The sequence below is a fragment of the Asterias rubens genome, chromosome 5 (genome assembly GCF_902459465.1).
Source record: "Asterias rubens chromosome 5, eAstRub1.3, whole genome shotgun sequence".
Classification (NCBI taxonomy): domain Eukaryota; kingdom Metazoa; phylum Echinodermata; class Asteroidea; order Forcipulatida; family Asteriidae; genus Asterias; species Asterias rubens.
In genome coordinates, this window is record NC_047066.1 from 8,295,098 (window position 1) to 8,308,003 (window position 12,906).

The 12,906-nt window shown below is 40.0% G+C and overlaps 1 protein-coding gene across 2 annotated transcripts in view; it reads left to right on the forward strand.

The window, feature by feature from the left end:
- The window catches only part of LOC117290670 (fibrinogen-like protein 1), a 31,229-nt gene extending 18,323 nt beyond the window's left edge, over nucleotides 1-12,906 (forward strand). Inside the window, exons 3-5 of one of the 2 annotated variants that reach the window (XM_033772191.1) lie at nucleotides 6,270-6,559; nucleotides 8,841-9,117; nucleotides 10,319-12,906. In XM_033772191.1, coding sequence (XP_033628082.1) covers nucleotides 6,270-6,559; nucleotides 8,841-9,117; nucleotides 10,319-10,614 — 863 coding nt within the window. In that variant the 3' untranslated portion in view covers nucleotides 10,615-12,906. The remainder of the gene's footprint in view (nucleotides 1-6,269; nucleotides 6,560-8,840; nucleotides 9,118-10,318) is intronic. The other variant, XM_033772192.1, reaches the window with a different exon arrangement.

A 12,906-nucleotide genomic window follows, 5' to 3' on the forward strand; every position in this document is an offset into this window, starting at 1 on the left:
TCCTACCCATTTGTTATTATTATTATTATCTTTTTAGAAAGAGCTGATTAATTTGATGTTTGTTGCGTTCCCCCTTACATAGTTATAAAATGGTACTCTTCTACAAATGTTTGGCAAGTCAGTCAACCCGCTGGTGAGTGTAATTTATTCCTCCATGGTGGTGTGAACTAGAAAATAACAACAACTAATATTCACAATCTACCCAATCATAGGTTTTGAAGTAGGCCTGCACCGACCGGACGCAAAATTCGGATATCCCAAAATCCCATCACCGGTTGCAAAATGTGACCGATTGCAAAAAGCCACCACCGATCCCTAAAGTTGACTGATTGCAAAAAGCCACCTCCGATCCCTTAAGTTGACCGATTGCAAAACCATCACCGATCCCTAAAGTTGACGATTGCAAAAAGCCACCACCGATCACTAAAGTTGACCGCATGCAAAAAGCCATCACCGATCCCTGAAGTTGACCGATTGCAAAAAGCCACCACCGATCCCTAAAGTTGACCGATTGCAAACAGCCACCACCGATCACTATAAAGTTGACCGATTGCAAAAAGCCACCACCGATCACTAAAGTTGACCGATTGCAAAAAGCCACCACCGATCACTAAAGTTGAATGATTGCAAAAAGCCACCACCAATCACTAAAGTTGACCGCATGCAAAAAGCCATCACCGATCCCTAAAGTTGACCAACTGCAAAAAGCCACCACCGATCCCTAACGTTGACCGATTGCAAAAAGCCACCACCGATCACTAAAGTTGACCACCGATTGCAAAAAGCCATCAACGGTCGTGAATATGCATGACCGATCGCTATATACCATCACCGATCATGAATATGCATGACCGATCGCTAAAATGGACCACCGATCGTGTTTTATCACCGCTCGCTAAAGTTGATCACCGATCGCATAGGACCACCACCGATGACAAATTTGATAACCGGTTGCAAAAGACCATCACCGATGATTAAATGCCTCTTTGGCGTTCCATATTATACCACTATCAGTCGGATGTGTATGCAAAGTGTTCACTCGGGTTATGAATATTTATATCTTGATTTTAAATATTCATATCTTTGGTTTCCTGTAAACACATTTTTTATACACGTACTTGTCCATTGGAAAAATCAGCCCACATGACCAAAACACAACAACCCGCGGGAAAGTGATTGCCATATAAGGAGTGCTAGACTATCCCATTCCAGGGTGGGTATGGCACTTGTGCTCTATGCGTAAACAAACAAGCTACCGGCTTCTGTTCAGCTCTGCACACGCTGCACGTCGAAAAGATGGGTGAAGATCTTCTTAGTTCTTTGTAAGTTTCATACTGTGACTATATATTTTTGTTTTTTTCAACAACAAAAACCCCGAATGATTGAGTATGCAATATAAAAGTTGAAAATTAAAAACATTTTTGGAGAAGACTCGGAAAGTGAATCATTGATGGAACGTATACTTTGCATTCAAATGAAATTCTTTCTTTATTCTTGTTACAAACAATGTTATTACAATCTCGCAACTTTAAGTTTAACAATAACTAAATCGGTTTTGTCAATGCAATTTATGCCAATACAATTCAATACAATTCATGTCGATGCAACTCATGTTATTAATTCAAAATGTCATGCCATTTCACTCGAAAATCTATAATCATGTTTAAAAAACGTTAGAAAGAAAGCGTTTTGGTCTAAGGTTATTCTGCACAGATGACCACAAGATACTTATTTGATTTAGTAATGTTGTTAACATGTTAATTGTTCATAAACTCATTTAAAAAAACATTGTGTCATGAATTTACAATTATTTAAGTGTAAGTCATAAAATTACTCATAAAACCACACTTCAATGCATTCTTAAAACATAATGTGCATTTTCAATAAACTAAATGGAGTATTTGTTTCCATAACAAATTGTACATTCCACTCCACCTTCAAATACAGAATTAAATTATGGTTCAGGTTTCTAAATTAAGTTTCATTGAGTTTGAGGGTTGACAACATTTCATTTCTACTCCTTTTTCGAAGAAGTTGAAGTAGGGCATCCTGCCTATGGTGGTTTGTACTTCTGAAATACATTTTTGTAGTTATGTCATTGAGCTTCTCAAGACCTTGTTGAGTGAACTCAGAAATTGAACCAAACTTGAGAAGCAATTCTGGAACATGGTTAACAAGCACATATGCATATAAGGAGTAACATTTGTACTCGGATAAGTCGCAGTGTAACATTTCAACCATTTCCTGCTTCTGAGTTCAAACTCGTGAGCCTCTTCTTTGGTGAATTGTCCATGTTCACTGCGTAGAGATGAGCAAAGGCTGTACAACTCATCCCACAAAAATTGAATATCTTCAGGCTTGCTTAACAGATGAGGCACATCAGAGAGCAAATGATCGATGTTGACATTTTCACATAATTTGATCTTCTCTGGACCAGTGAGTGTTCGCCATTTCAGTTTTTTGGATGCTTGGCCGACATAAAATGCAAAGCCTGTTATACCAATACTGCAAAGAAAATTTTCAAGCTTGACACAGTGTGTATGTTTCTCTCGATCAAATATACAATTGCTAGTCTTGGCTATCTCGTCAGCTCTTCTGAGTTCTAAGATAAGTAAATTCATAAGTGCATCGGTTGTGCGTAAAAACATATGAAGTGTGTCCACCACTATGTTATCTATTTGAATTGAGGAAAATATTGGAGCATGAGAACAGTTATTTTTTTTACCCTTTTTCGACAAGAGAGCACACTGCTCAATTTCAGCAACTGTTCTACATCCTTTGGTTTTGTCATTCATAGACCACTTTATGTCACTTTTATGAAATTCCTTGGAGGGACACTTGCAGTAAAGACATGAATATGTGCATGATGCTGCGTCTAAACCAGTACAACAAAGCAGAAACTTGTAGTCTCCACCCAAGCAAAAATTTATGTTATAAGTCGCACCATCCACATAGACTTGTTTTAAATCTACAATATCGTTCCTTACATCGGCCAAGTGTTCACAAAGTGATGTATAACCTTCACTGTCTTGGAAGATTGAAACTAGATAATTTCCAGTTGCTGTCGCAGCCTTTAAACCTTCCTCTATTACTGTGAATGAAAAGTTAACGACATGAATATTTCTACCACACCATGTCCCATCACCAGAGAGTTTGATATGAACTTCTTTACTTGTCAACAGATCTTCTCTATGCAGTTCTTCTATTTTCCTTTGAATTAAAGTTGTAATATTTCTTTGATAACCAACTGATTGTGAAGGTGTGGCTCTAATTTCATCTGCAGGGATATTGTTGATGTGCTGCTTAAGCTTATAGAGTGAGGGAATTCCCTCAACAGCTAATGCTAAAGACTGATAAGCCTGATCTGAAATATGAAAGTTGTCTTTTATATAGATGATCTTATGCACTTGCTTCAGAGATTCTGGCTTATTGCTTAAATTTAAAGTTTCGGTCTTGCCTGACTGCTTGTTTTTCAAAGTAAGTGTTTCAGCTTGAAGACCACAAAAATCAATAAATTCCAGAGCCTGGAGACACTGTTGAGACAAATTTGATCTTAGCCTGTACTGGTGTGCACGGCTGTATTTTTGTAGAGATGTTGATTTCGATTGTCTTCTGTATTTTCTAACTATTTGTTGGACAACACACTTTCCAGATTTCTGTCCCTTATGGTAAGTGTATACAAATTCGCTATTTAGTACCTTAAGATTCCAACACTTGTTTTGAATAAGCCACCTTTCGAAAGTTCTTTGCTGTTTTCCTCCTTTTCTTGCTGTATTTATCTTAAGCAAAAGTCTTTTCACTTTTATCCTAATTTGTCTCCCAAGACGTGGCGTAAATGTCAAAGAAAGATTATATTTCTTGCACAAAAGATTAAATATTTCTTTTGCTTGACTCCTACGAGTTTTGCAAATATGGACCGTATCCTTTATGTATTCAACTAATTGATGTATGTCCACATTGATGTACGTACATGCAGGTGAAGGCATTTGAATTCCATCACAATTTACTTTTGCCAAAGATTGGCACTCGTTAGGTGTTGTTCCTTGGTGGCATCACCTCTGACGAAGCTCAAAAGAATGTATGTCCCGGGTGTCATCAAGTATTCTTTCCCTTCACTGTCATATTCCCGAACTTGGCGGTGCTTTCTAAGAGAAATGCAGAAAGTTCCAGCGATGACATATGAGCAGTTTCCTGAGTGATCAATTCGCTGCATCCAGTTCTTTCCAAAAATTGAAGATAGATCACTGTTATTTTTATATCGTTTATCTTTTGGTGTCTTCTTTAATCCAAAAATTAATTCGCACTCGTCCTCTTGAGCGTCCCTCCTGATGATTGCTCTAGGCGACTCTTTCCGAACAAGCTTCAAGCAGCGCTTTATATCTACCAGCAATTGATGAACTAAAATGGCTGATCGCTCCTGAAGTGAATGATCGCTGGTGAATGTTTCAGTTGGCTGTTGAACAGTTACAATTTGCTGGGCAGGAAGCCATTCGTTGTATGACTTTGACCATCCAGGATATGTGACATACACGTTATTGCCTTCCTCTCGCAGAATCTAGAACAAAATTATGAAATAGAAATAATTGTTTGTTAATGCTTTTAAAAGTTCTTGAAAAAATATTTCGCAGTCCTTGAGACTGATATAATAGCCTTATAATACTCTATTATTGTTAACACCGTTTTGAATTTTGTAAAAAGAAAAAGAAACGAAAAGAATTACAATTAATTGTAAGCCTAAAATGTTAGGGGCCTAACGTTGCACCTAGACCCAGTAACTGGGGCGCTGTACTCCTTTAAAAAAAATTTGACTTCATCTATCTGTTGTACAACTTAGTACTAGCGCCCCAGCTAGACGCAGTAGCTCCCTAGAAATTCTTAATTTTGCGGCACACTGGTTACAGGCGCTGCAGCGAACGAACTCGCTACAGCGCGCGCGCACGTTCAATCATGAGCAAACATTTTGCAATTCCGATTATCTTTCAAACAAACCGCCCCGTGTAAATTATGTGCTCATGATTGAAAGTGCGCGCGCTGTAGCGAGTGCGCACGTTCAATCATGAGCAACTTAACTCACACCGGAGAGCCGACTGCGACGGCGGGGTACCAGTGAACGATTATCCGAGGTGGAGTTAAAATCATTTATTTGGAGTACAAAATTGATCGCAACGTAGACCCAGTAATAATACTGGGTCTACGTTGCACCCATGTTTTTTTTTTATTTTTCAACACTGACACTACAATATAACGGACATTGGGTTTACGGTATACACAATTTTAAAAGCCAAAGTATATTTCAGAAATAATTTTAATTTTCACTCCCATTTTAACTGGCCGTTGTTATTGAACATCTCATAACGGTGTTAGCCCGTTGCTAGCTACATACATGAATTTTACCCATTGCAAAATGGAATATCCAAAGGCCACGCGAGTGTTGTGGCTGATCGAACTCGGTAACATTCATTATCGGAATGCCTACATTTCGGTACAGTTTGGACCTTACCTCAACCTTGAAAAGTTCCTCTGACGTCCAGGTCTGTCGTTGGGAAAAGTCTTTTATCAAATACTTCCTTGGAATGTGAAGACTGTTTAGATTTCGGTAAAAATTGTTTGGTTTTATTGAAGACTTTCGCCGAAGGCGTCCCGCTGCCAGTGACATTGCAAAGCGACGCTGCTGCAGCGAACCGAAGTAGGGGCGTGGTTAAAACTTGCAAGCCATCTGATTGGTTCCGGATGTTTACGTTGCGTATCCAGGGCGGCAGTGTTGATCACATATGACGCCCTCTCTCGCTTTGAAAATTCCAGGTTATGAGACAATCAACTCAATATGGCAGTAAACAAGCTGGGTACCTGGGCCGTGGCATACGCAATAATGACACGTAGTTCTAATTCTCGACAAAGGAACCAGACTATTTTACTTCAGCCTCGGTTTGGTTACAACGGTTTGAATGGGGAAATGGCCGCTCAATGACACTGTGGGGAAAATTCTCATTCTCTGTTACAAACAAGGTTTAAACCAAAACACAAGAACAAATTTGTTGATTTAATGTTCTCTATTCATCGTCTAAATCATTTATTGCTAGAGAGTTTTCATCCGTTTTGGAGATTCCATCGGACTGGATAAGGTGTGACTGTGTTTTGAAAAATGACTTCCAAATGTACCGTTGACTCTTCAACGTCTTTGATGAAAAACAATGTCAGCAATCAAATCTACTCCGACCTACTACTACTCGTAGGTTTACTGTTCCATACTTTCTTATTTTGTATTTTAGTATCTTCAAAAGATGCCTCGACCAATCAGCCAAGCGCAACCACCAACGGCCAGCCAACCACCCCCACGGACCCGCCAACTACGACCACAGATCACCCAACTACTACCAAGGTTCCACCAACTACACCCACTGAACCTACAACTACCACCAAGCCCGTATACGTTGACTGTCAGGCCTTGCTGGACGATGGTCATACCGAGAGTGGTGTATACAATATCACCCCATCTCAGTATCCTGACGGCCTGGAGGTCTACTGTCACATAAATACGAACTCTAAAAAGGGATGGATAGTAAGTTTGCTTTGCTCTCTTATAATTTGCTTTGCTCTCTTATAATTCCATGCGAGATTGTCACCCCTTTTGAGAAACGCATTTGACGCAAACGCATTCTTGGGAATCTGATTTGTACCCTTTGTCTTCCATTTGGAGTATCGTGGCGTTTCGGAGCCCGTAGCAGACAAAACTTAAGCCACGCGTGGCCTGTGTTACCGGGCATTTAAATGATTAAAACGAAAACAATAAAAATGCACGCCCCTAGATTGGTTGAATGAGCGTGGGTGTATTCTGCGTGGAGCAATTCAACCAATGGAATGCGTTCTCTAATCGTCGTTATCGTTATCGTTCTCGTTATCTGCAGTGTGACTTCGGAAGGTTTAGCTGCACGTTTACACGAGCTAAAACGTGAACGCGAACGTCAGAAAATTGTGTTGTTTCTAGCCTGACGTAAAAAGTGGTAATTTCACGTATGCTTAAAACGTGAGATTTTTACAACAAAAATAATGTCCTCACGTTCACGTTCAAGTTTTGCTCGCGTAACGTGTAGCTAAAGTCCTAATATCAGGCCATCTCGTCGCTTTTAAATATTCTTTCATTGTTTATAGACCCTAAAACCGTATTATGGTCTCTGATTTTTATGATCTTGTTTTTGAAAAAACAAATCTGAGAAGCTGCTCCCAATTGCTGAGTTGTTTAGTTATGACGGTAGAATGGTTATTTTCCTTTGCATTGGATGATTGGTGACCTAAAATGGCGTTTTGTTCTCACAGTCACGTATTTTTTAACATTAGAATCAAAATTGGATTCGAAGTTGTCGAATTTTGTCTTAAAGGCACTGGACACTAAAGTTGTTAATTAATCAAAATAATGTTAAAACGTACGCGATAATTACGAGCAATGGAGAGCGGTTTAGAGTGTAAAAAAATGTGGAAAAAAAGCTCCCTCTGAAGTAACGTAATTTTTGAGAAATAGGTAAATTTCTCACTCGAATACTAAAAGACTTCAGGCCTGAAAATTTTTAGGCATTTGAAAGTCCACACAAAGTTGTGCAACAAGGGTGTTTTTTTCTTTTGCAACTACGATGCCCAATTGTATAAAAAAAAATCACAGATTTGTTAATTTATGCATATGTTTGGACACACCAAGTGAGAAGACTGGTCTATGAAAATTACCTTAGGTGTCCAATGCCTTCAGAAAAAAAATCTTGCTGAGTTTGGAAAAACCCCCAGTAAACCTTGAGGTGAACTAAACGACAGCGTCGTTCGTTTAGCTGAAGCCATGTCATCGTTCTACCCAGGAATCAGAAGTTTGACTGTTAAAGGAACACGTTGCCTTGGATCGGACGAGTTGGTCTTTGAAAATCGTTTGAAACCGTTTGTAAGGAAATGCAAATGGTTAGAGAGATATTTAAAAAGTTGAATATAGTGATACACACAAGTATCACTCGAAATTGCACGGTTTTCCTTTTACGTCGTGAACTAGCAACACGGTCGGCCATTTCACGGAGTCACAATTTTTACTCCATGAAAGGGCCGACCGTGTTAGTTCGCGAGGAAAACCGTGAAATTTCGAGGCATGTTTGTGTGGATCATTATATTCTACCTTTAAATTATCTATCTAACCATATGCATTTCGTAACAAACGGGTTCGAACGCTTTTCAAAGACAACTCGTCCGATCCAAAGCAATTTTTTCCTTTAAGATCACACTGGTTTCGGTGGGGGCATGGGTGTCGAGAACGGCGTTATACTGGTAGAATAGAGGGTCGACTGGGTTTCTGATTGGAGAAAATGTGGTGATGCGGTGTTTTGGCCTGCCATGGTCTATTATTGTCTTCATTTTGCGATGGGTGATTTGGGGTTTCTCAAAGTCGAGTTGCAGTGGATTGCGCACAGCGCACAGCGGTCAGAGATGAGGTCTGTTGAAGTTAAAGTCTGGATGACTGGGGAACGGGGTCGTCGAGTGATTACAAGATTTTAGTGCCGGTGTCCCAGGGAATTCTGGACGGAGATTCTGTCCAAATTAACATAGGCTGGAGGAGGAGGATTCAAAAGAGGGCGCTATCAGAAGTAGTTTGCCGTATGGGGGAATGGCGGGGGGGGGGGGGCACGGGGACATCATCTCTGGTGGGACAGAATCTCCTGCCACACCGCCTTAAAAAAATGTAATGTTTAGCATGTTTGTGTTGCTTAAAATATAAATTCAAACAGCGGTCGCTTTCGCAAATAATTTGCTCCCAATTGTTACAATTTCTTGAGATGTCTGATAAAAATTAATGTCGTTATTTTGTTAATCAGGTTTTCCAGAGACGCGTGGACGACACGGTGAATTTCACCCGCAGCTGGGCCGAGTATAGGGATGGTTTCGGTGACAAGGAAGGGTCGTTCTGGCTGGGGAACGAGATCCTCCGTCGTCTCACTGAACCCGTAGACGAGGAATGGCAGATGAGAGTGAGGCTAAATGTGGCTGATGCGCCAAAACGACAGTCTGGGGCGTATAATGATTTTCGTGTCGATGGAGAGAACTACACTCTTCATGTTGGTGCATTTACAGCTGATCCCGATAACCCTTTGAGTAAGTGATCTATTACACAGTTTGTAACAATTCGAATGTGTTCAGTGAGCTGATAACAGATGTACACTACCGGTGTGTTTGTCTGATAGCACATTCCTTTGACTCGACTTCCTTCAGTTGATGTTAATTTGGGTGACACACACCGAGGATTAAAATCCCACATATAGGCCTACGCTTAAATATATATTTTTATGAAGCGACTTTACCAAGACTTCATTGTCTAATGACTTCAACATACAGCGTTCTTGAAATTTTTAAATTTGGGTTATCTACTTTTCGACCGCCAGTCACTGGCAAAAGTGGACAACGCAATTTTCCAATTTTTGAGAGTAGAAAATGAGAATTTACTTTCAATAATTTGTGAACGTTCCGAATTTGTTACCAACGCTTTCGAAGACACGGCGAAGCGAATGTTGCGAAGTTTGAGCGATTGTTAAATGTGAGAGCAGCATAAGGGGATGCGGTGTTTTGTTTCAGATATCAAATATTACCACGAGAGAAACTGATTGGGTAAAATGTAAATGACTTGGGGCTGAACTAAGAAAAAATTAATTCTTGAAAACAAAATAATTGTAGTTTGTTTTAAATAAAATTCAATTCGTATACATTCAATAAAAAGATATTGTTAAGTTTAATTTTGTGACCAAGTTACCGCTTATTTTTAAAGAAAATTCAACAGTCACATTCAACAATCACGCCCAAAGATGGTTATAGGAAACAAATAAACGCTAACATGAATGTCAATGGGGCAAAATGCAGAATTATATTCAAGAAAACGAGGATCAAGTTTTATTCTCCGATTTTCGTTGTTGTTTGTTTTACTTTTCTCATCTATTTTATGGCTAAACAACTCAACATTTGTATAACTAGTTGTTAGTATTGGAAGAAACAGAATTGCGCACACGGAAAACATAATGTGATTTGGACCAACTACGGAGGTTCGAACACAATCAAGACTTGCACAACCTATTGCCGATGATAACTAGTTTTTTCTTTTCAAATGTTGTTGGAACTTCCTTTTTATTGTCCACTTTATAGAACGAATTTTTTAAATTGTCAAATCATTATTAAATATGTTTTTGTTTCAGGTGATTGTCTGGTCCCTCCCGGCGGGCCCTTGCTGATGCAAGAACTAGGGCCTACATGTAAAATAATGTTTCCCTTGTTACTTTATTCTTGACATTTTTATTTCTGCCACCAGGTGACTGTCTGTCCCCTCCTCCCGGCGGTGAACCACCATCCAACGGACAGCCCTTCACGACGTACGATCAGGACAACGATGCCGAACCCGATCTGAACTGCGCCGATGAGTTGAAGGGAGGTTGGTGGTTCAATCGATGCACAGATACAGGCTCGGGTGTCGGGCGGCACAGTAACCTGAACGGCGAGTATTCTCAGATACCCCCCAACGATGAGTACGGCCGCGGCATCGTGTGGAGCAACATCTACCAGCAAATAACGCGCACTGAAATGAAAATACGTCGTTGTGATGGTTGAAAGGAAATAAAAATTTTGGAATATTACCCAGATTTAAAAATCAAACTATATTTTATTGTATTGGGGTGATGCCGGGCGGCACAGTAACCTGAACGGCGAGTATTCTCAGATACCCCCAGCCGATGGGTACGGCCGCGGCATCGTGTGGAGCACCACCTCCCAGCAAATAAAAGGCACTGTAATGAAAATGCGTCGTAAAGTTCTCACGTCTGGCAATATTAAAGATTAGGTTTATTTTTGCGGAATATTACTCAGAATCTTTTGGTATGTACTCAGATTTTTTACGGCGATCTCATGTACTCCTAATTAAACTATAAGTGCACCTTTTGAGAAAAAAACAAATCTATTTATATTTAAATTTATCGAATCCAAGAAATCTTACAAAAAGACGTTTCTGGACTCCTGATTGCCCTAGACCTTAAAATCGCATTATGTCATCCTCACTCATCAGGAAAAAAACCAAGGATACGATACCGAAAATAACTCGAATAGTTATTTTAATAGAATATTGGACTGTACCGAAAAAAACACCCGAATCGAATATTGGACTTTAACTTAAACTATATTTAAATTTATAAATTCCAATGAATCTTTAAAAAGTAGGTTTTTAGACTCCCGATTGCCCCACCTTGAAATTTCATTATCTCATCCTCACCCCATCAAAAAAAGACAGGATACATTATTGAAAATACATCGAATAGTTATTTTAATCGAATATTGGACTCATGTTAACATTATATTTGCGAACAAACTCACTCAGTTGACCCAAGTTGTCGCGTTGCCGCATGCTTGAGTCGGGCTCAATGCCTGACACGCCACACAACTCTATCATGCATACAACTGATTAGCTCCTCCTTGTTGTTCCTCGACCAGCCGTCGATTTCACCAAACTCTTCTTAACTTGGGATTCGAGACAGTCTCGATGTCAGACACGCCACACAACTCTATCATGCATACAATTACTGATTTGCTCTTCCTTAACTCCTGCTCTTCCTTAACTCCTCGACCAGCCGTCGATTTCACCAAACTCTTTTTAACTTAGGATTAATCGTAGGACTTAGGAAAAGTTCTGCATCCAAAAAAGTAAGACGCTTTGAACCCATCCTACCGGGACGGGTTACTCGTCCTAAGTAGAGATAGGATTAATCCCAGCGTTTCGTGAAATCGGCTGCTTGCCTTGAGAATGGTCCTGGTGGGTCTTCCGGGATCGCGCCTGCCGTGGGTGGTGGCTCCTACACGCGATAAAAAGCATACTCAAATTTCGACTCGACTATTAATCAGAAGTTAACTTGAAATGTTGACGTCCAAGATTATAAACGACTTTATTAGATTTGTTGTTTTCCAGTTGTTAAACACTCTGGCATAAATTTTCTGATTTGGGGTTTTTCGGATGTAAAGAGTGATCAATTTATAAATTATATTAGTGTGTAATGATGCGGGAGAGTGTCGTTCCAGCGAATTCTGACCGCCGGAGATTCGGTCCCCTTCGAAATTAACGTGGGTTGTAGGAGGATGATTCAAAAGAGGGCGCTATCAGAAATAGTTTGTACCATGAAGGAAGAAATTTTGGGAGCACACTTGCGGTTCTATAATAGTTTAACACTGTGCTAGGCCCATTTTAATCCACGGCTTTGGCTTCGGATACGGCTTCAGGCTGCTCCGTTCTCTCGTCTGAAGCCATGAACACGTATATGCAAAGCACGCGAAATTGTCAAAATAACCGCGGGGCCAAGCTAGCCTGAGCCTATTATGCTTAAGGTAATACGCCATTTTTTTGTATACATGTAGATATGGTGGACACAATGCCACGATATTAGACCTATAACTTTGGGTAGATTTGAGTCTGTATGGACGCCCACATTGTGTACTCCTATAGTGTCCACAAGTGCCTCAAAAAGCTAATATATTTAAAATTGGCGGGGGAACTGGGGCACGCTAACTAGGCCTACTGTGTGGTGAAACTTTAGGCCTATTTAAATTTAAATATAATGTTATTTACATTATGGTGAATATTCAATATGTAAAAATGACGTCAGACTTATGACTGATTGGCTGACATGGGTAAAACTAGTCGACATTTAATAAAGTAATAGACTCATTTGGCAGCTGCCATCTTTACTGAAACGTGTACGCATGAAGAGCTATCATTGGCATTGGCCGAGAGTCGTACGCAGCGCAGTTTCCATTGTATTGGACTCATGTTCTGATGGTTGAGTTATCGGAGTGTGGGTTCGAATACCGGCCTTGACATTCGTGTCCTTGAGCAAGGCACTTAAAGGGTTTAGGTACTTT